Source organism: Thamnophis sirtalis, unplaced genomic scaffold (assembly GCF_051295495.1).
Source record: "Thamnophis sirtalis isolate CommonGarterSnake01/CBP01778 unplaced genomic scaffold, rThaSir2_p1.2 scaffold_2, whole genome shotgun sequence".
NCBI lineage: Eukaryota > Metazoa > Chordata > Lepidosauria > Squamata > Natricidae > Thamnophis > Thamnophis sirtalis.
Window position 1 is genome coordinate 530454 of NW_028261382.1, and position 20859 is coordinate 551312.

The 20859-nt window shown below is 57.5% G+C and overlaps 1 protein-coding gene across 1 annotated transcript; it reads left to right on the forward strand.

The window, feature by feature from the left end:
- The first annotated feature begins 11547 nt into the window (after window positions 1-11547).
- On the forward strand, window positions 11548-19272 carry DAPK2 (death associated protein kinase 2). Its single transcript, XM_087703926.1, has 8 exons — window positions 11548-11769; window positions 13577-13715; window positions 13858-13987; window positions 14199-14247; window positions 14461-14487; window positions 15840-15992; window positions 16477-16522; window positions 17663-19272. Exons 3-8 carry the CDS (start codon window positions 13870-13872, stop codon window positions 18290-18292), a joined length of 1023 nt encoding a protein of 340 aa, XP_087560052.1. The 5' UTR covers window positions 11548-11769; window positions 13577-13715; window positions 13858-13869; the 3' UTR covers window positions 18293-19272.
- The last annotated feature ends 1587 nt before the right edge of the window (window positions 19273-20859 follow it).

Here is a 20859-nt window from a genome sequence, read left to right on the forward strand (position 1 = left end):
GTGCCGATGAAGACCTTCCAGGGGGCCACCGCTCAGTCTCCCCACCTGGGGAAGCAGGAGACAACCGAGGGGGTTTCCGGACAGCTGTCGCCGTCTCCTTTCTGGGCTCGGGTCCCCGTCTCTCTTGGAGACCACCGGGCTCCTTTCCCCGGCCTGGGGCTCTCGGAGGTGCCATGCTTCTCTCCAGGATGGCCATCCTCATCCACGCCCGCCGGGGTCTCTCCTCCACCAGCCTCCCTGGTCCTGGCGCTGGGAAGCCATTGTTCCATGGAGAACAGAGGAGTCGCGGGGGGGGGCGGGGGGAGCCCAGCAAAGTCCCTGTTGGGGAGCCGGGGGACACTTCATCCCAGAACGATCCAGTCATTCCATTCTGCCTTCCTGCCTTCCTTCCGGGCAGCTTTTGTTCTTCAACCTCCCCCCCCCTCTGGAAATCTTCCTTGGGGAAGAGGTTGGGGGGGGCCAGGAGCTCTGCTTCCACACAGCCAGGACTTGCCAGCTCCCAGCCGGATCCAGGCCACTTTGGGGGCAAAGGAGGCTCCCCACAGCCCAGGGTCGCTTTGGGACAGACAGAATCCAGAGCCGGCACGGGACTCTGAATGCCTTGAATCGTGGCCTAATCTTAGGCTGCAGCAGAAGAGGAGGCCGAATCCTCCCTGGGGGAGTTTTGCCCGACTTGTGGCTCCCTGGATCAACGTCCGTGTCCTCTGCCCTTGTGCCGGCCAGTCTGGCGTGATTCCTCGGAGGGGGGGGGGCTCCATGGGCTGCCCCAAGTGGTGTGACACAAGGGCCCCTCCCTCTGCGTCTCCCTCATCCAGAGGCCTCCCAGACGGTCAGCACTGAAGCCACGCAGGCACCCCGGGGCAGCTTGAAGATGGGGGGACGCCAACTCCCGGAATTGCTCTGCTGGCTGGGGAGTCCAGGGAGGGGAGGCCCAGCCGTCTTCAAGCTGCCCAAGGTTGAGAAACACCCAATTTCCAAGTATTCAGTCCTCAATTCCTGCTTCCCTTTTTATAAAGAATCCTGAACTCTGTTCTGTATCTTATAGGTCAAGTATTTTATGCACAGGCAGAATGTAACACACACACGCACACCCTCCTCCTCCTCCTCTTGCAGTTTGCACAAGCTTCACAGAGGTCCAGTCTGTTTCTCTGCCTTTCTTGCTGGAGGCCCTAGAGCCACACGCACCCAGAGGCCCCTTCGCCCTGGAGGAGGGGTTGCAAGTCCCGTATCCTGTGGAGAGGGACCATCTCAGGCCTCAGCCGGTGCAACCCCTGGCAGAGGCTCCAGAAGACCGGGGGTGGGGGGTGGGGGAGCAGCCTCTCTTCCACATGGGGCGAGTGCAGTCGGGGATCCTGAGAGTTCTTTGGGGTTCAGAACCCCTGAGTTCATTTGCCAAATGTTTGCAACCTCTTGAAAACAGAGCATTTCCTCTGTTTGATTCTTACTGATTTTTGATCTTCACTCCTGTCTGGTTTTGTCTGACCAATCCTAGTAAAAAAAATGCATCGGCCGCCTGCTGCCTTTGGACGTTTCTTTTGCGCCCCGGGGGCCGAGCGGGCTGTTCTCTCCTGCGCCCTTGGCAGAGGAGCGGGTGGCCCCTGCAGGCCGAAAGGTCCCACGCCAGGAGGAGCAGGGGCTGGTGGGTTCCACTCTCCGTGGCAGATGAAGAACCGACGTGGCCTGCAGGGTAGAGCTGAGCTTTGCCCCGACCTGGTTCACTGGAGGCCCTTTGCCTGGGGTGGTGGGGGGGGGGGCTGATGCCCTGCTAGTGGCCACTGAGCCCATCTGAGAAGCCCAGCCGGCCTCTGCCCCATCAGAGTTGCCAGGGGCCATCTGGGAACAATGGTGGGCCGGGAGCCCAATCACCTGGGGGGGGGGGTGCTGGTGCAAAAGAACCGGCCTGCCTGCCTCCCCCCTCCCTGCACAGGGGCCCCTGGGGGGGGTCAAGAGGGTGGTGGCGGCCGCAGTCCAGGCCGAAGGCAGGAAACGGGAGGGATTTTCTGGCCAAGGCGAGAAAGGAGCTTTTCCTGTTTGCGCCTTTTACCTACAAGCCTCGTCCCCACTTGGGTCGGCAGCTGTTGTGTCCACAGCCGGCCGGATATTCAGGCTGGATTTGGCCCTTTTGTCCACTCACGGAGCCCTTCCAAGCATGGGCAGAGGTGGGTGAGGGATGGGGCTCCAGACGGCTTTGCAGGATGGCAGCCGTTCCGAGTCAAGGCACCTTCTGAAACTGACCATTTTGTCAATGCCCAAGTGACGCTCGGGGTATTTGGGGGGGGGGACTCAAGGCAGGGGACATTCCTAACCCCAAGCTTTCTGCGCTTTAAAGCCGAAGCGGTTTTTAAGCCTGAAGAAGAAGCGCTGCCTAATTCCTGCTCCCCCCCCCCCCCAGGACTGAAACCGGGAGCCTCTGGAAAGCAGAAGCGACTTGCAGAAGCAAATGGCCTGGGGGGGGGGATCTCAGGCCCAGCATTCCGCCCGTGGGAGCCTCTGGACGCCTTTCCTAAGAGTTTCCCTTTTGGCCCAAGTCGTTTGAGGGGAGGCGACCCCTTCCTCCCACCCGCAGCCCCCGAGGATCCCCCCGCCTCCCCTCCCTTGGGGGTCCCGGCGGGGGCTGCATCCGCTCGGACGCCCCCAAGGAAGCCGCCTCCACAGGCTCCGCTGGGCGACCCCCGCCCATCAGGGACTGGCGGCCGGCCGGCCCTTCCGCCACGGGGCTGCAGGGGGCGCCCGGGACCGCCGCCCGCCCGCCCGCCCGCCGCTCTTCCGCGCCCCGGCGCCCCAGACGGAGGCGGAGGAGGCGGACGGGAGAGCCGCCACCGCTACTGCTCTGGGCGTCCTGGGCTCGCAGTGCCGCGCAGGTAGGCTCTCCGGGCGGGTCTGCAGGTGCGCTGGCCCCGGCAGGGCAGGGGGGACGGCCGTGGAGCGGGAAGCCGTCGAAGGGCGAAGCGGGCGAACTGCTGAGCGGAGCTGCCGAGGGTCGCGGGACTCCCGGCGGGGACGGGCCGTTTCTGCTCCCCGGAGAATCCCCGGGCGGGAGGCGGCGAAGGGGGTCGCCCCTCTCCAGACCCCCCCCACCCCCCCACCCCGCGGGAAGAGCGGCTCAGGCACCGCCGGCCATGCAGCTCAGTAGGTGGGAATCCCTGACGCCCAGGGAGGGCGGGGGGGGCTGGGGGGGGGCTTGTCCCAGGCACTTGCAAGGCAGCTTGGCCGCCGTGGCTCTTGCGCCCCCCGGGGCCTCGCCAGAGCCCTTCCTCCCTGGGGCCAAAGCCCCCTGGCTGACCCCGGAGCTCCTCCGTTGGAGGGGGAGACCCAGCACCCCCTCGAAAGGGAAGCTTCTCTCTTTGCCTTGTAAGGCGCTTCTGAGCCGCCCGGCTCGTTTCTCTTTCAGTTTGTCTCCTCTTGTGGCTTGAGGGCGCCCGACGGACTCTGCGCAGGGGCCCCAGCTGCCTCAGCCCTGCTCAGGCTCTTCGGGGGCTCTGCTCCCACCCTCTGCTCCCTAAGGCTCCCTCGGTTCAGTTGGTTACCACAGGCTGGACGGGGGCCCCATTGTGGCCCCCGCTGGGGACGTCCTGTGCTGGGACAGAGGAGCCCTTGGAGGCGTCACAGGCTGTGGGGTCTCCCAGGCTTTGCACCCTGCAGGCTGATGGGACCCTGAGGCTGGGAGTCTCCTAGAAAGGAAGCAGGAGGAGGAGGAGGAGGAGGAGGCCCTCAGGGCCCCCCAAGGGGAACTGCCAACAGGGAGGGGCAGCTTTTGGCAAAGGGTGGGAAAGGAGCTGCTGTCTCTTGCCCAGGCCGTTTGTCCCGACAGGCTGAAGCCCAGACGATCTTGGAAGCGGTTGATTCATTTCCTTCTGTCTTGACTTGCAATCTTCCCCTGACTAGAGATCTGGCACAGGCTCTGTGGGCTGAAGCCGTCTCCTTCCAACGTCCGTGAAATGGGTGGGCACCAGATTCCCCCTTTGCCTTCTAGGCTGAAGGGCTGAGGAAGGAGACTCCTGGTGCCAGAAATAGCAGAGTTTCCGGGAAAAGGATCCCAGCCCAAAGAGGTCCCCGGATCCCTTCCAACTTTCTCAGGGGACTTTCAGCCCCTCCTCGTTGCCGCTTCAGAGGGCATCTCAGCCAAGGCGCCCTTGTTTTTGCCAGGACCGATCCGAGTCCTTCTGTGGTTCCTCTTTGGGCCTTCATTGTATTTTGCTTCCTGATTGATGCCCCATTCCCCCCCCCCAATTCATTGTCCCTCGCTTTCGGCTGCTGCTGGTAGCTTCATTTTGGTTCGGCCAAAGATAATCCCAGGTATTCATTCTCCCAGGGCCTCCGAAAGTGGATCAGCCACATTTTAAGGAGATTAGAACAAAATCCATTTTTAAGGCCCCTTAAAGGGTATCTTCCAATCTGGCTGAGACCTTTTTTTGGTAGAGATCCAACAGATCAGAGAATTGGGGTGGGGGGCTGGGGGCTCAGGCAGGTGAACGAAGGGGGTCAGAACTGGGTCATAAAAAGCTGGAGGGCTCTGGGGGTCAGGAGGGGCATCAGCACCAACCATGCTGCTGCTGGGGGACCCTTTGCCGGATTAAACCCACCTTGGCAGAAATGCCTGGTCCTTCAGAGGCCCTGCCCCCCCCCACCCCCCGACAGGCCCCTTCAAATAGGCTGCTTAGGTTATCCCCATTTCGCAGTTTGAAAACTGAGGCTACGTAAGGAAGCTTCTCTGCCCCAGAGAGCTTCAGGAGGTGCCCAGGAAGAGATTCTGCCCCTTCTCTTTTGTGGCTCTGGTCTTCTGCAGCCCCCCTGGGGCCCATCTGTCCGGCTCTCTCCCCAAAAGGAGCCTCCCTCTGCAGGCAGCTCAGCCTCTCCTGGCCAGAGCGGCTCAGGCGGGAGGGCCGATTAGGGAGACCCTGGGAGAGGAAGGGGCTTGTGACGAGGGGTGGGCCAGGGGTCGTGTCCCGGAAGTCAGCTTTGGCTTCTGCCCAGCCACACCAGGCCAAGCAGTGGGGTGGCCTCCGGGGGGTCCCACGTAAAGCAGGCCACCCGGCCCCTCTTGTACTAATCCAGGCTTTTGTGACACTGGATTGTTACGATGTGCATCAGTCCAGGAAATGAAATCCAAAGGGGAGCCTGATGTTCCATGCAGGCCTTTAAGCTCCTGGGGGGGAAGCAGGAGGGACGTTTAGCCAAGGAAGACGGAAAGGAGCAAAGGCTTAAAAAGGCCCTTTTGCTTCCCAGCTTCTCTGTGGAGACTCCGGGATGGCCGTCTTTAAGCAGCAGAAGGTGGACGACCTGTACGAAATCGGGGAGGGAGCTCGGCAGGTAAGCGCGAACTTCCCTTTGGCCCCACCCGCTTCCAACCTTTCGTCTCAATTCAGCGACTTCCTTGCCGCAGAAATGCAGCCCCCAAGGTGGGCTCCCAGGGGTTGCCTGGCAGAGAGAGGGCTGCTAAGGGGAAGGGAGAATGATGGTTGGCTGTGTGGAAGGCTGGCTGGTCTATTTAGAAAGCTTTGGGGCTGCAAAAGCTTCGGATGGCAAACTCATTTTTCTCTTGCTGGATTCTTGCCTGATATTTCAACACTTTGATGGGGGGAGGAGTGGGGGGGGGGCTGAAAGATCCCTGAAATGCACCTTCTCAAGACATTCGCTGGCCTGAACTGGGCTGCGTGATCCCCCATCCTGGGCTCCCTGGGCAGAGATGGAAAAAGCATTTTCTCCTTGTGGGAACCTGCAGAGCTTCTGGCCTTTGGGGTCTGAAGGTGGCTCTCTGGGGCCAGAGCCCCCATGCTCTCAGAAGGAGCCAGCATCAGAGAAACCTCCTGCCTCCTGCTTGGTTCCTCCAAGGGAGCCTCTGGCGGGCATGTGGCAGCTCCAGGCGGTGACAGCTGCGTCTGGCCAGCGAAAGGATTGCCAGGAGCCTCCCGGAGCGAAGAGGCTCTCAGCCAGCGGCTGACTGGGTCGGGAAGTGGGGTGACTGCCCTGCCCGCCTTGTTCCTGGCACCAGAGACGGAGGCTGCCTTCTCCTGGCACAGCAGTCGGCTCAGACGCTTCCGAAAGGCCCCCGAGCCCAACCTGCCTCCCCGTGGAAGGGCGTCCACAGCAGGGGCTTCCTCTGGGGCAGCGGCCGGTCGGTGCTCCTTGCCCAAAGTTGTCCTGGCACCTGGGCGCTCGGGGCCTGTTGCTGCCCCTGCCAGCGTTGCGAGCCTTTGTCAAGTGGTGGGAAGAGGAAGCTGCTCAGAGCATGAATCAAAGCTTCTTCCGGTCCCCTGAGCCCCGAAAGGTTTTGGAATTGCAGTTCTGCCCCACTGCAGGTGGCCCCTCCCTTGCCAATTGCAGGATGAGCCTGGGAAGTTCTGGGGGCGCCCCAGTTAAGACTCTGCTCCCTCCAGTAGGCTGCCAGATGGTTGGCCAGAGGCCGGTGCAGATTTAGGGGCCAAAGGGGGCTGGCTGCACTGGGCACTTGGGATGCCCAGCACTAGGACCGTGCCACCCAGAATGCCCTCGATGTCAGGGTTCTGTGGGCAGCAGCCATCCGGGGGTCCTCATGCCTGACTCTGGAGGGGTTCCAGGTGAGGCTATTTGCAGTCAGAAGGTGGGCGTGTCGTGGTGGTGGAAGACTTTGCCACCAACTGTTGACCAAGGAGGCTCGGCCGGCCTGCCCTGCCCTCCTCCTCGCTTCCCTCCTTCTTCCCCCTGAGATGGGCGTCTCTCGCCCCCACGAAGGACCTCTGGGGCGGGAAAGTCCTTCCTGGCGTCCCAAAGGGCTCCACATGGATCCCATGAATAATCAGTTAGTGGGAAGGGCCGGGTGGTTTGGGGCAGATCCCTTCCCCACTCAGCCCCTGCCAGAGGACCCTTTGAACCCCAACCGACCCGCCAAAGGAAAAGCCGCGATAAGGGAGGAGGAGGAGGCGATGGGGCCAAGGTCACGCTGGGCGTTGGCTGGCACCTGAGCACGGAGGCCGCTGCCGGAAGGAAGCCAGCCTGAATTGGGGCAAAGAGGAGCCATCCCCAGGCACAGTCAGAACACCAGGCAGGAGCTTCCAGAAGTGATGGGACCACAGTTCCCATCACCCCCCCTTGCCAGGTGACTGGCCACCCCAAGGAGCCTGGTTTCCGGGGTGCCCATGTTGTCGGTTGGAGAGACGGGGGCTGCTTCCAAAGAAGCCCCCGCGGGGTCTGGCTTGGGAATGGCTGATGGGGGGGGGGGGCTTCAAGTACGGCTGGCTCTCTCCGGGATCCCAGGCAGTGGTGCCTTGTGCAAAAGCAGCTGTGGTGAGTCACTGGGCGCCCAGGTGAGGCAGGAGCACCTGGAGGAGCATTGTGTCCCACCAAACAATGGCTGGGCGTATGCTGAGCAGGCGGATTCTCACGGGGGCAGGTGGTGGCTGGCCCAGTCTGGAGGTGGGGGGGGGGCAGGCTGGGGTTCCCCATCCCAGCTGAGATTCCCGTAAGCCCCCGTCAGCCTGGAGGAGCCTCGGTGGTCAGTGACCGGCCTGGCCCAGGAGAAAAGGGGCCGGAGGGCGAAGGGGGGTCCACTGAGAGAGGCGCAAAAGAACACAGCAAGCAGGATTTGGCCCCCGGAGCCGGGCCAGCCCCTCCCTTGCCCTCCCCCTCGGTGGGAAGGGGGCCAGCAGGGCCTGAGTCAGATTTGCTCTTTGCATTTCTGGGCTCTGAGTGGGATTCTAGCCTGGCATTTGGCCCACAAAGTGCCCGTCCGGCCTCACAGGAGCGGCTTTGCTGTGCCGCCGGACGGGGGGGGGGGCTCTATGTCCCCCCCCCCGGCACTTCTTCTCTTTGAAAGGGAGCCTCTTGGCAACAAAGGGCGCCTTGTGGGCAGCCTTTGGGCCAATGAATGGACTAATAAAAGAGCCCCCCCCCCCGCTCACACACCCCCGGTCTCGCTGCTGCTGCTCCTCTGAAGCCGTGTCAGGAGGGAGGGGCCAGGGCTGGGCATCCTCTCCTCGGAGGGCTCTTTCCGGAGGTTACCCAGGGGGATCTGGGGGCTGCCCTTTGCCCCTTGGCTCCGTCACCCCCCCCCCCCATCCGGCTGTGGCTCCCTCAGAGGGGCCGGTCTTCCGCTTAGCCTCACTGGGACCCTCCGAGGGACGGCCTCTCATTCCGGGCATAGCTCCCTTCTATCTTTAGCCTCTGGGAGGGTCACTCTGGCCATAGGAAAGGCAGCGGGGGGGGGGAGAGGAGGCTGGCTGGATCAGCTTCCCCCACCCCCACCCCCAGGCCTCTTGTGCAGCACCAGGGAGCCTGGCTGGCAACGGAGGGGCGGGGGGGGGGCAGCCTTGGAATTGGCCAACCCAATCCAGCTTCCCGGAGTGCCAGAAGGGCAGCCGAGGGGGGCCGGGTGGGTGGGCCACGATGTCTGGGCACTGCTCAGCCTAGGGGGCCCTGCTCCTGCAGGGGGAAAGACCCCCCCCCCCTCATGGCCATGGGGGGAGAGAACCAGCCGCCTCGCTTAAGGAGGGACCAATCTATCGGGGGGGGGGTGTCTTAGGGGACCCCTTTGACAGAGGAGCAGCCCAAACAGATTTGCCCTAACAGACCTGGGAGACCTGCTTTTGGGGGGGGGGGGGGCTGGCTGACCCTTTTAGTGGGTTCGCACAGCCACAATGATGGTTTCAGCCTCCACGCTGGGGGTTGCAATCTACGGTGCGACTTCGACCCCCCCCTCGGTCCCTTTACCTCTCGCCTTTATGTAGGAAGGCCTGCCATCTCCTGCGGTGGGGGCCTCTAACCGGGTGACCTCAGCTAGGTTGGATAACAGGTCCCATCGTCCCCAGCCAGCCTAGGTGGGCCAAGGAGCCTGTTTTGCAGCGTGTGAATGCTCTCCTGCTGAGGTCACCTGGCCAGTGTAAAGAGGGCAGCGGCTGGACAGCCTCCCCCTGTCGCCTGGGCTCTCGGACGGGCTCTGGGTGGTGCCACTGCAGCTGCAGTCCCCCCCCCCACCACCCCCCGGGTCTCCCCTGCCCGACTTTCCTCTCTGCTTTGGAGCTGAGCATCCCTTTGGCCCAGCCGGGATTTTGCGTTCCCAGCTCGGAGCAGCTGCCTCTGCTGAGCATCGGGGCTCTTAAGGCGCCTCCAAAAATACCCACTGCCCTTCATGCCCAGCACGTGACGCCGATGTTTAGATGGCATGCGAGCTGCAAGAGCTGCGTTCTCAGCCGCCTGTCATCTGAATATGCTTTTCCCAGTTCAGATTGGTTTTTATGGTTTTATTTGTATTTGTAGGCCGCCCTTTTCCCTGAGGGGACTCAGGCGGCTCACAGAAAACCAAGGGAGGGGGGAATACGACATTGAGATTACAACACATAATAAAATAGCAAACAACATGCATACTACATTCGGGCGGGGTAACAGTCCTTATCCCCAGGCCTGACGGGCGAGCCAGTTCTTCAAGGCTATGCGGAAGGCCTGGACGGTGGAGAGAGTACGGATCTCTACGGGGAGCTCGTTCCAAAGGGTCGGGGCCACTGCTGAGAAGGCCCTCCTCCTTGTAGTTGCCAGCCGACACTGGCTGGCCGATGGAATACGGAGGAGGCCTAATCTATGAGATCTTATAGGTCGTAGGGAGGTAATTGGCAGAAGGCGGTCTCTCAAGTATCCAGATCCACTGCCATGTAGGGCTTTATGGGTGATCAATAGCACCTTGAAGCGCATCCGGAGATCGACAGGTAGCCAGCGCAGCTCGCGGAGGATAGGTGTAATGCGGGTGAATCGAGGTACACCCGCAATCACTCGCGCGGCTGCGTTCTGCACTAGCTGAAGTCGCCGGATGCTCCTCAAGGGCAGCCCCATGTAGAGCACGTTGCAGTATTCCAGCCTAGAGGTCACAAGGGCCCGAGTGACTGTTGTGAGGGCCTCCCGATTCAGGTAGGGTCGCAACTGGCGCACCAGGCCAGTTGCGATGGGTTTGTAACCCGGGTCTCAAATGCCGAGAGCGCTCAAGTTCCCCAGTTTCAGACAAGGGTGGGGGGGGGGGGGCTTCTGCTTGTTCCCTGCCAGAAAGAGCCCCCACCCACCCCCTTTGCTTATTCCCCAGAGGCCACGAAGCCTAGCGCCATCTGGTGTCTCAGTTGCATCCCTGCACTGCCCACCCAGCCGGCGCCTGGTGCCCCTGGGACCTTTGAGAGCTGGGATATTCTGAGGAGGGGTCGGAGGGGGGAGGGGGGCTTTGCCTGTTCTCCAGCCTCCCCAACCCCTGGAGCCCATCTGAGGAAAGTTTGTGCAGCTGCTTCCTCCGTGTTTGGCTTGGGCTCCTTTTGAGCTGCTTCCTGCCAGGAGGCCCCTGGGGGCATATTAATCCACACCTGGAGGAAAGAGGGAGCCCCCCCCCCACTCATCTGGTTTCCTGTTTCTGACTTTGGCCTGCTGGGGGGGCGACCTTGGGACTCCGATGGGCAGCTGGGCAGAAAGGCTGCCCCCTCCAGCCTTGTCAACCTTTCTCCCCACAATGAAAAGCAACGTGTCCTTTCTAAGTGGGTTGTAAAACTAACCTACTACAAATTGGCCCTTCACGATCCAACACTTTTATTGCTTGGCTGTGTTGGTCTAAGATCAGATGGTTATGGATTAACTCTTTGGCATAGTTAAGGTTGAAGGATGTTTAAATAACTGTAGTCAACTAAAAGTGGAGGTATAATGATGCCAATATGGTAAACATTTGAGTTAAGATATTTGAATTAATATGAATTAATGGAAGAGATGCACCAAAACATGTTGTAACCAGCTGATATACTTTTTTTAAAATAATATATACCTGTGTTCTTTTTTTTTTCTTTTTTCTTCCCTGCCTTGTTTTTTGTTCTTTTTGTCTTTTTTCTTTTTTTTTTCTTTTTCTTTTCTTTTTTCTTTTCCCACTGGTGTGGGCATGCATTGTTCAAGAGTATTATTATTATTATTATTAATATTTTTAAATAATAATTACAGTCAAATGAAAATGGATATATGATGATGGTGACATGTATGAATATCTGAGTTAAAATGCTCGAGTTAACATGAGTTATGTTTGTTGACTGTGGAGGAGAGGCACGAAAGTCTATTTGTGACCGACTGATACACTTTCTATAGCATGTAAAGAAAGATGTTGTACTTGTTTTAAATTAAAATTTAAAAATTTTTTTTAATAAAATAAATAAATAAAAGCAACGTGTAAAGGGGGATTCAATCGTCCAGGCCAAAAGTACCTCAAAAGGTTCAATCGTGGCCACCGGACCAAAGTTGACTGAAAACAACACTCGGACTCTCTGCCTGCCCAAAGCCTCCTTGGGACGGAAGACTTGGAGGAGCAGCGAAACGTCTCTGTTTTAATCAACTTTGGTCCAGTTGCCACGAAAAGCATCACCCGGGAGAAGCTTTTGGCCCGGATGACGGAGTCTTCACTGGCGTCTTGGAATCCTCCCCCTTGCGCAGCCCTTTCCCGGATCTCGGCCACGAGGTGCAGCAGGGGGGGACAGCCAGGGAGCCCCCCCCCCTCTGCCTCACCAGACCTTGCCCCTCCGCCTCACTCCCCAGTAACCCCCCCCCCGGGGGGGGCTTTGCTTGCAGTGGGCAATTCGCCATCGTGAAGCGTTGCCGGGAGAAGGCCACAGGGCTGGACTACGCGGCCAAGTTCATCAAGAAGCGGCAGAGCCGGGCCAGTCGCCGCGGGGTCCGGCGGGAGGAGATTGAGCGGGAGGTGAAGATCCTGCAGCCGATTCTGCACAGCAACATCATCCAGCTGCACGAGGTGTATGAGAACAAGACGGACGTGGTCCTCATCCTGGAGCTGTGAGTGGGGGCTCTGGGGGGAGGGTGTTGGCTGCTCCCCCCTCTTAGAGGAGTCTCTGGGAAGGGTGGAGGGCATTAACTCTTTCATTGCTGGCTGGGGAATTCTGGGAGTTGAAGTCCACCGATCTTAAAGCTTGAGAAAACCCCATTTCCTCCACACGGAGAATCCTCCAGTTTATGAGGCGATTCTGGGTCTCTGCTTCTTGTTTGCCTAGAATAAAAACCAATCTAACTGCAGATCAGTTGAGGGTTCCTGCTCTGCTTATGGAGATCTTCTCCCTTCACCCAGGCAATGGCTGAGCCACCTGTGGGCCTCCCACCAACCCCATAGTACAGTGTTTTTCAACCTTGGCGACTTTAAGTCCTGTGAACTTCAACTCCCAGAATCCCCCAGCCAGCGCAGGTGCGCTGGCTGGGGGATTCTGGGAGTTGAAGTTCACAGGACTTAAAGTCGCCAAGGTTGAGAAACACTGCCATAGTGCCTCCACTTGGCTCCTCTGGCCTAATAACAGTGACTCTGCCCTGCCCTTGTTTGTTTATAAAACTTATAAAGTTTTAATGAAGTGAATATCATTTCAACAAGAAGGAAACTCTTCCAAGTTGTTGGTTCAGAACAAAGGGAGACTCTCCCAAATGGTTGGAGCTTGGAAGACGAAGCTATAAACCCAAACTAGAGAAGGATGTAAAAAACCCCAGCCACCCTTTGAAGTGCAAAATGCCCAAGTTTCTCAGCCCTTCCAGGTAAATATGGGTCTAGGGTCTCTGCGAGGGTTGAGATGCTCAGAGAGGGTCTCTACAAGCCTGGATCAACGCTGAGCATCGCCTTGCGATAAACGTCACTCACGTAAGCTTAGTGTAAATTCCTCCATCCAAGTTTCTGGATCTCCATTATTGCTGGATTAGAGCCAAGGTGGCGCAGTGGTTAAATGCAGCACTGCAGGCTACTGCTAGATCAGCAGTTCAGCGGTTCAAATCTCACCGGCTCAGGGTTGACTCAGCCTTCCATCCTTCCGAGGTGGGTGAAATGAGGACCCGGATTGTTGGGGGCAATATGCTGACTCTCTGTAAACCGCTTAGAGAGGGCTGAAAGCCCTATGAAGCGGTATATAAGTCTACTGCTATTGCTATTGTTTGACGGAGTGCAAAGCAAAGTCTCCGGTCACAGTTGCAGATCTGCCACCCAGCAACAGTCCTGCAACAGGCAGGAGCATTTGGGGCATTTCTGTTTGTCTCGATGGTTCTGGGACTAATCGAGACCCTCAGGATTGTCGTAGCTCATTTCTCAGAGGGCAGGAAGGATGCCTGATTGGGGGAAGGAAGTGGTGTCCTTCCAGAGGCTGTTCTCACAGGCAGGCTGCCAATGCGGGGTGGGGTGGGGTGGCTGCAGAAGGAGCCTTGGGTTGGTCGGAGGACGGACCTGTCCCAGCACATCCAGACGAGCCGTGAACCTCGAACCAGAGGGCTTAAACCCAACCACAGAGGGCTCAGCTGAGGAAAGAAGAAGGGAAACTCCGTACACCAGAGGAGCCTCATCCAAATTGCAGCATCTTCCCAGGAGCAGCAGCAGCCCTTGGCTGAAAGGGAAGCCCCCCTTCCAACCTTCCCGGGTGTTTTTATGAGGACGGATCATTTCAGGGCATCCTCTAGGCCAGGGAAGGGAAGGCAGAGGAAGGCTGTTCTCCTTCCCACAGTTGAGATTTGTATAAGTTGCTCCCCGTCTGTCTATGACGTTATTTCACTTGGGAAGAATCGTCAAGACACGCAGTGAACACGGGGCCGCCGTGCGCTTCCTCCCCTTATTTCGCAGAGTATCCGGAGGGGAACTTTTTGATTTCCTGGCCCAGAAGGAGTCGCTGAGTGAGGAGGAAGCCACACAGTTCATTAAGCAGATTCTGGACGGGGTCAACTACCTGCACGCGAAGAAGATCGCCCACTTTGATTTAAAGGTGAGGAGCGGCTGCCGCTCTTTTCCTCCTGTCCGGACAGTCCAGCCGGGGGTGCAGCCCCCCTGAGCCCCCCCCCCTCCCCGGCTCAGCCTGAGATGAGGCTGATGCTCTGCCCTTCTCTGCTTTCCTCCCCCTCCTGAAGCCTGAGAACATTATGCTGCTGGACAAGACCCTCCCCATCCCTCACATAAAACTCATCGACTTTGGCCTGGCCCACGAAATAGAAGACGGAGTGGAGTTTAAGAATATTTTTGGGACGCCAGAATTCGTAGGTAAGTTGGTGCCCTTTTGCCCTCCACTGATCCAGGGCCCAGGGTGGCAAGCTCCCTCAGTCCGGGGGCCCTGCCTCTGTCTGCCAGGAGTGCAATTTCCTTCCTGGCCGAGGGTGATGGGCCCCGTCTGTCCCTAGCAGGTCTGAGAGCCTTCAAGTCGGGGCAGGAAGCCTTTGACGCTCTGACCCCGGGGTCCCCACTCTCCTTCCAGCTCCAGAAATCGTAAACTACGAGCCGCTGGGACTGGCAGCTGATCTGTGGTGAGTCTTGTCTGCCTGTGTTGGCTGCCCCTCCCGCCTCCTTCCTGAACCTGGTCCCCTTCGGTTGCTCTGGCTGACGGTTGCCTGCTGGGTCGGAAAGCAAATCAGCCAAGAGAAGAGAAGTTTGCTGTTGTTTTCCTTACAGCCCACCCGAGTGAGTGATTGGCTTTAGCCTAAATCTGTGGGTTTTCTTTCTTCTCCCCTTTTCCCCAGGAGCATCGGAGTCATCACTTACATATTGTAAGTACTGGATTATTCGTTCCCCTTATTTATTCTACTATGCATTCATCTCTTCCCTGCTATTTTCACCTCCACATTTCCTGCAAGAGGTACAATCAGTGCCCCTCCCCACTTTATCCTCACAACGACCCAGTCAGGTCAGTCGCTAAGAGAGGAAGAATCCTGTCTCAGGCAGCTGATGGCAAAAGTGGGGGTGGGCTCCATTCCCCCAGCCCCTCCCGAGAAAGAGGCTGCACAGGCACTGGGAGGGGAGGGAATTATGGGGAGGGGCTGGGAGGAAAAAGACAAGAATTGAGCTGCAGAACAGAAGAGGCCGAAACGGAGGAATTAGGCAGATTGGATGGAGTTGCATAGAACTAATTGTTGCAACTAAAAACATCCTAATAGACCAGCAAGGTGGTGGAAAGCCAAGGCTGGCCCCACAGGGGTCCTTGGGCAGGGGAGGGAGAAGATGCTCCATAAAGGGCTGCCCACTTTCTGCTCAGTCGCCCCAGTGAAATGCCCACAGCTGGCCAGGTGAGTAAGCCCACAAGGCCACTGGGAATCCCTGGCCGCAGTTGCACAGAGCCAAGAGCCAAGAGCCAAGGTGGCGCAGTGGTTAAATGCAGCACTGCAGGCTACTGCTAGATCAGCAGGTCAGCGGTTCAAATCTCACTGGCTCAGGGTTGACTCAGCCTTCCATCCTTCCGAGGTGGGTAAAATGAGGACCCGGATTGTTGGGGGAGATATATGCTGACTCTCTGTAAACTGCTTAGAGAGGCCTGAAAGGCCTATGAAGCGGTATATAAGTCTACTGCTATTGCTATTGCTATTGCACAGGCTGCTCACCAGGTGGCAGTGTGGAGCTGTCTTGGGAAGGCTGCAGGCCAGAGAGGAACCTCGGCTGCCTGTCAAGGGAGGAGGGCTTTGGGGGTCCCTGGCATGGACCTCCCAGCCCAGCAGGCTGCACTTGCCCCCTCTTCCTGGCTTCTGTTGTGTGTGCCCAAATTCCTACCAAGGCAGGAAGAGGAGAAAGAGCTCTGGATCTGGGTTGCAGTTGGTTCCTCCCTCCCTCCCTCCCTCCCTCCCTCCCTCCCTCCCTCCCTCCCTTCCTTCCTTCCTTCCTTCCTTCCCTCTTTCCTTCCTTTCCTCCCTCCCTGTGCCAACTGAGCCACCAGGGAGCCTCCCTGGGCAACACAAATGCTTGTCTTGGTTTCGTAACCAGATTCTCCAGGGCCTTCTCCTCTGCCCATGGTACTTGGCGCCTTCTGCCTCCACCGGCCTGCCAAATCTGCTCCTGATGCTCTGCCCCCCCTCCTCACTCCCTCCCTCCCTGCAACCCACTCACACCCCCCCCCCAATTCCCCCTGCAGGCTGAGTGGTGCTTCTCCGTTCCTGGGGGAGACCAAGCAGGAGACGTTGGCCAACATCACCGCCGTCAGCTACGAATTTGATGAAGAATTCTTCAGCCACACCAGCGACCTGGCAAAAGACTTCATCCGGAAACTTCTGGTGAAAGATACGCGGTACGTCGTCCTGAGCGTTTGGACAGAAGATGGCCTGGGTTGAGGGTCCGGCATCCAGCCCAGGCAGTGCCTAGATGATCCCTGCATCTGAGAAGGAGAACTTCTGGGGGGCTCTAAAGATGCCTCACTGGGGCTCAAGGGGGGAAAGGGGAAGGCCGTCTCGGTTCAGTGTGGGGGGGGGGGCAAAGGGCTCTGCTGATCGGGGCTGCCAGAGACGCGCCGGAAAGGAAGAATTGGGCATTGATGGGGTTCTCTTCCTGGGCCCCGAATCTAGGAATGAATTTCCCGTGAGCCCGTGTGGCTTTCAGCCATGGAAGATGCTTCGATTGTAGATAAACAGGCTTAGGTGCCCCCCCTCCCATGCACTTTCTGTTTAAGCCCAGGGAGGCACCGGGTGGTCTCCTTTCCACAGGTGGGGGAGGCATTTGACACATGCTTCTCGCTGGCAGCTCAGGGACTCACTTAGCTCTTTCTCCCCTTTTAGGAAACGGCTCACAATCCAGGAAGCACTCAAGCACCCCTGGATCAGGGTGAGTCACGAAGGGGCCCGGAGGTTTTACCCTGGACGGGAGGAGGACATCCAGGTGCTGCTGAAGCGGGACAGAACTTCGTATGGCCGTCCCTACCTGGGCAGGGGAAGCCCCCCCCCCTTCCTCAGTTTCACCCCCTGGTTTTCATCCTTCAGTAGCGGGAGGCCAATCAGCTGCCCCTTGGGGGAATCCTTCCGTCCCTTGCAGTTCTCGGCTGCAATTCTTGGCCCAGGGGCTACTTCTGGGGTCCTTTTCAGAGGAAAGGAATAAAGCAATCAGGCCTAGCTTTAAAAAAAAAATCCTTTTCTTGGACATATTATTTATTCCATATTTGAGATACAATTTTCTGTCCTGGCACACACGGAGTCGTCCGTACCCGTCTGGGCTCTTGGCATGGAATGATGCAGCTGGTCATCTCGGCTTCGCTTGTTTGGGTCTCGTTGAATGCCGAATTCTCCCCTCCTGCCCTTCTTGGCGTCTCTGGTTGCCTGTAAGTGCAACTTTCCAGGAAGGACTCGGGGAAGGGAGACCCGCACTGGGGGTCAGCCCCCGCTTCCTTGTGGCCTGCATGCCAAAGCCAGGGGGGGTGTCTTGAGGTCAGCATTTCCCAGGTGGATTTTGGAAATTCCAAACCAATTGTAGAATATCAAAAGCCTCTGAACGCTGGCAGTCACCTGTAAACGGATCTGAATTTTTATTTTATTTTTGGATATCCATGAAATGAGTTGGCGCACAATTCTCTCTCTGCTGGGCATCCCGTGTAAGGCAGGCTCTGCCCCGAGTGCGTGTTCCCTCTCGAGGGCTGGAATTTAGCTTTTCCTGGGGCCCCTCCTGCTGTAAAGGCTGGTGGGAGAAATTTCTGGTTCCAGAAATGATTCTGTTTTGACAGAGGCCAGTCCAGAGTTGTGTAGAGATGTGGATGCCATTTCCCTTGTGGGAAGGCTCCTGTTTCACCAAGATTTTGCAAGAAAGATACCAAGTGCATGAAGAGGAGGCAGGAGGAGGGGTGCTTGCTTCTGGCACCTGCACGTGTGTGTATTTGCACCCTGTTGTGATGATGATGATGTTGGTGTTGTGGTGTCTTTAGACCCTTGTCGTGAGATGTTCTTGGTCAATAACCCTCCTCCGGCTTCTCTCCAGTCCAAAGAAGGCTCCAAAGTCCAAGGCCACCGGAGGACCGAGCACAGGCCGCTGAAGACCAAGTGGCTGAGAGATTACACCATCAAAAGCCACTCCAGCATTCCTCCAAACAACACCTATGCCACCTTCGAACGCTTTGCCCGCCTGGTGGAGGACGTCTCTGGCATGGAGAAGAGCTTCGGCACCCTGGCCGCCTCCCACGACTCCTTGCAGGGGGATCTCGACACGCTGGTCTCCATCTACGACGAGAAGGAAGCTTGGTACAAGGAGGAGCACGAAAGCGTGAAGCACGAGCTTTCCCAGCTGAAGTACGAATACCGCAAGATCGACTCCCTGAAGAAGCACCTGAAGGAGGACGTCCAGGCGGTGGGCGCCAACCTCACTGGGGTGGCGGGGAGGTACAGGGGCCTGCAGTCGCACTACGAGCGGCTGAGCAAGGAGCTGTCGGAAGAACTCCGGTGGATCCAAGACTTGACGGGCAGCTTCTGCTCTGAGGGCAGCAACGAGGGCTACGCGCCGGCCAGCTTCGGCTGCGTCTTCCAGAAGGACCTCAACGAGCTGCTGAACAGGTCCTGCTACGAAGAATTCCTGGCGGCCTTAAACCTGAGCATGACAAAATCCAGCCAGTGATGCTGCTGAAAAGAGAGAGATTTCTGCTGCTGCTGCTGCTTCGGTCCGAATCGGTGAGGAATTGCTTGGACGGGATCCTGCCCCATTCAGGAATCCTGCGTGTTGAACTCACACGATTGGGTTTATTTTTGAACAATGTTATTTGACAGGCCCTTGTTACCACCGCATTTTTACATATTTTTGTCCCTGTGAAGATACGTCCCAGTGGAGATGCCTTCGGTTCTGGATGCCGTGTTTGGGTCCCAATGAATTTCTAATGAGGCTTTGCCTATTTTTTTTTTTCAAAGCTGGCCCTATTTTTATCCTTAGGAAGATGTCCCGGGCTTCCCTTCACCTCTCCAGGCCTCCTCAAGACTTGACTGCAGTTCAGCATCCTTAAAAGCTTATTTATTTATTGCTGAGTTGACGTTGTAAACAGGCATTGATTTCCTCTCGTTTTGAAATTCCGTATGAAACTATTTTTAATAATGGAGCCAGATGCGAAGTCGCTTGGGCTCTGCAAAGCTCTCTCTCTGCAGGCTCTCTAGCCGAAAGCCAATCTTGCAAATACCTTGGAGAATAAATGGAGGATTCCGAATGGAGCTGCTCCCATCCCTGTCCCCCCCCCCCCACATGGGCTGCTGCGGAGGGCAGGACCTTCAGCCTGGACTTTCATCTCCCCCCAAACCAACCAACAAGGAAGACATCGGATCTCTCTGCAAAGGGAGAACTGATTTCCGTATTCGGATAATTGGGAAAGGAAAGAGGGAGCGAGACGCGAGGAGCACCCCCTGGATGGCTGTTCTGCTCGCCTCCTTCAGGGAGCTTCCTCGTCTCAGAGAAGGAGACGCAATAAATATTTGTTATTTGTGCAATGTGCTTTCTGGGCAGAGCTTGTGTTCAGAGGCCCCAAAGGACGATCTTGCTCCTTCTGGCCAATCCTGCTCGCTCCCAGGCCAGGCGCCTTCCTCACGCAGAGATTCCTTCCCCTCTCAGCTCGGCTGCAGTGGACACTCAAGATTCAAAAGATGCTCCATGAGGGGGGTGAAAAGGGAGGGGACTGTTAGCAGATAAGGGCTGAAATAAGTGGGGGGGGGGGGGGCTGAGACGCCAGCTGCTTGGTGGGCTCCCTTCTTCTCAAGCCCAGGAAAGGAAGGAAGCTCGGATCTTCTCGAGCCTTGAACCCAGGCCAAGTCCTCCTGGGGCCTGAAGCTTCTTCCACCTTTAGTGCTGCTTCTTAATGTTTATGCCCCATCCAAAGTCCTACGGAGTTGGGCAGCAGATAAATATAGTAAATAAATAAAAACACAGGAAGTGAACAAATCCTTGAGAGAGCAGCTTGGTCAGCTGTTTGTGGCTCTTCCCCAGCCAAGATTTACATACCTGGATCTGGGCTCCTATTTCAGGGGCAAAACATTTAAATCTGTAGTTAGGGCAGGGTGATGGGTACTACGGTGATTTTATACGGGGAATTTAGTGTGTCCAGCACGTTACAGAAACAAGGCGATGCGTCTTCCTCTAAGGAACGGGAAGATTAAAATCTAACACCTGGATGGGAAGGACTGGAGAGAAAACAGGGGAACAAGGTGGCCGAGGTTAAGAAAAAAGCCAGCCTAAATGTGAACCAGGGACACGGTGGCTCAGTCGCTAAGACACCGAGTTTGCCGATCAGAAAGGTCAGCGGTTCGAATCCCTAGCGCCACACAACAGAGTGAGTTCCTGTGACTCGTCCCAGCTTCTGCCAACCTAGCAGTTCGAAAGCACGTAAAAATGCAAGTAGAAAAATAGGAACCACCTTTGGTGGGAAGGGAACAGTGTTCCTTGCGCCTTCGGCGTTGAGTCATGCCGGCCACATGACCATGGAGACGTCTTTGAACAGCTCTTGGCTTTGAGACGGAGATGAGCACCGCCCCCTAGAGTCCGGAATGACTAGCACACATGTGCAAGGGGAACCTTTTATCTTCACCTAAATGTGAACCAAGCAATGCCCGGTGCATTTGAACACTTTCTCCTGGGGGGGGGGAGGGAGAGCAGGGGAGGCTGGGCCTGATCTTGTCGCCTCTTGTCTCCAGCCCATGGACAGCCACCAAGCCATGGTAAGGAGAGAATCGCTCATTAACTTGGAGAACTTCAAAAAGCAGTATGCCAGGAGGCGGTGGAAGGTAAGAACCTGAGCTGTGACCCCAGGGAACAGAGACACCAAGAGCTGCCAGGGAGTCTGTGCCACGCAGCTTCCCTTGGGAGCCTGTAAACAGCCTTCCTTCCCGGGGGAGAACCGGGGGCTCCAGTCAAAAGAGGGAGAGGATTTCTCTGGAAGCCCCCAGCCCAAGAGCGATGGTCAAGGGCTATTTGGCCAGGCAACCAGCCCGGCTCCTTGGGACCTCGGCTAGAGGCTGCTCTGGATCCTGTCTGGACTGGCCAGAGGAGGCCTTGAGGAGGGCATGGCCTTCCTCTGCTCCTCCTCCTGGTTGTAAAGTTGGGGAAGGTTTTTGAACTCAAGCCTTGTTGGAGAAGGGCCTGGCTTGCTCCTTAGACTTTCAGGAGGAGGAAGAGAGGCAGAGGTGGGGGAAGAGCGTGGCATAAACCTT

Bases quoted from the DNA above. Each gene is read 5' to 3' on its own strand.
- DAPK2 (XM_087703926.1), top strand. From the start codon at position 13,870: ATGCTGCTGGACAAGACCCTCCCCATCCCTCACATAAAACTCATCGAC. The intron at 14,488-15,839 runs GTAAGTACTGGA...TTCCCCCTGCAG, and splicing joins GGAGTCATCACTTACATATT to GCTGAGTGGTGCTTCTCCGT. The intron at 15,993-16,476 runs GTACGTCGTCCT...CTCCCCTTTTAG, and splicing joins CTTCTGGTGAAAGATACGCG to GAAACGGCTCACAATCCAGG.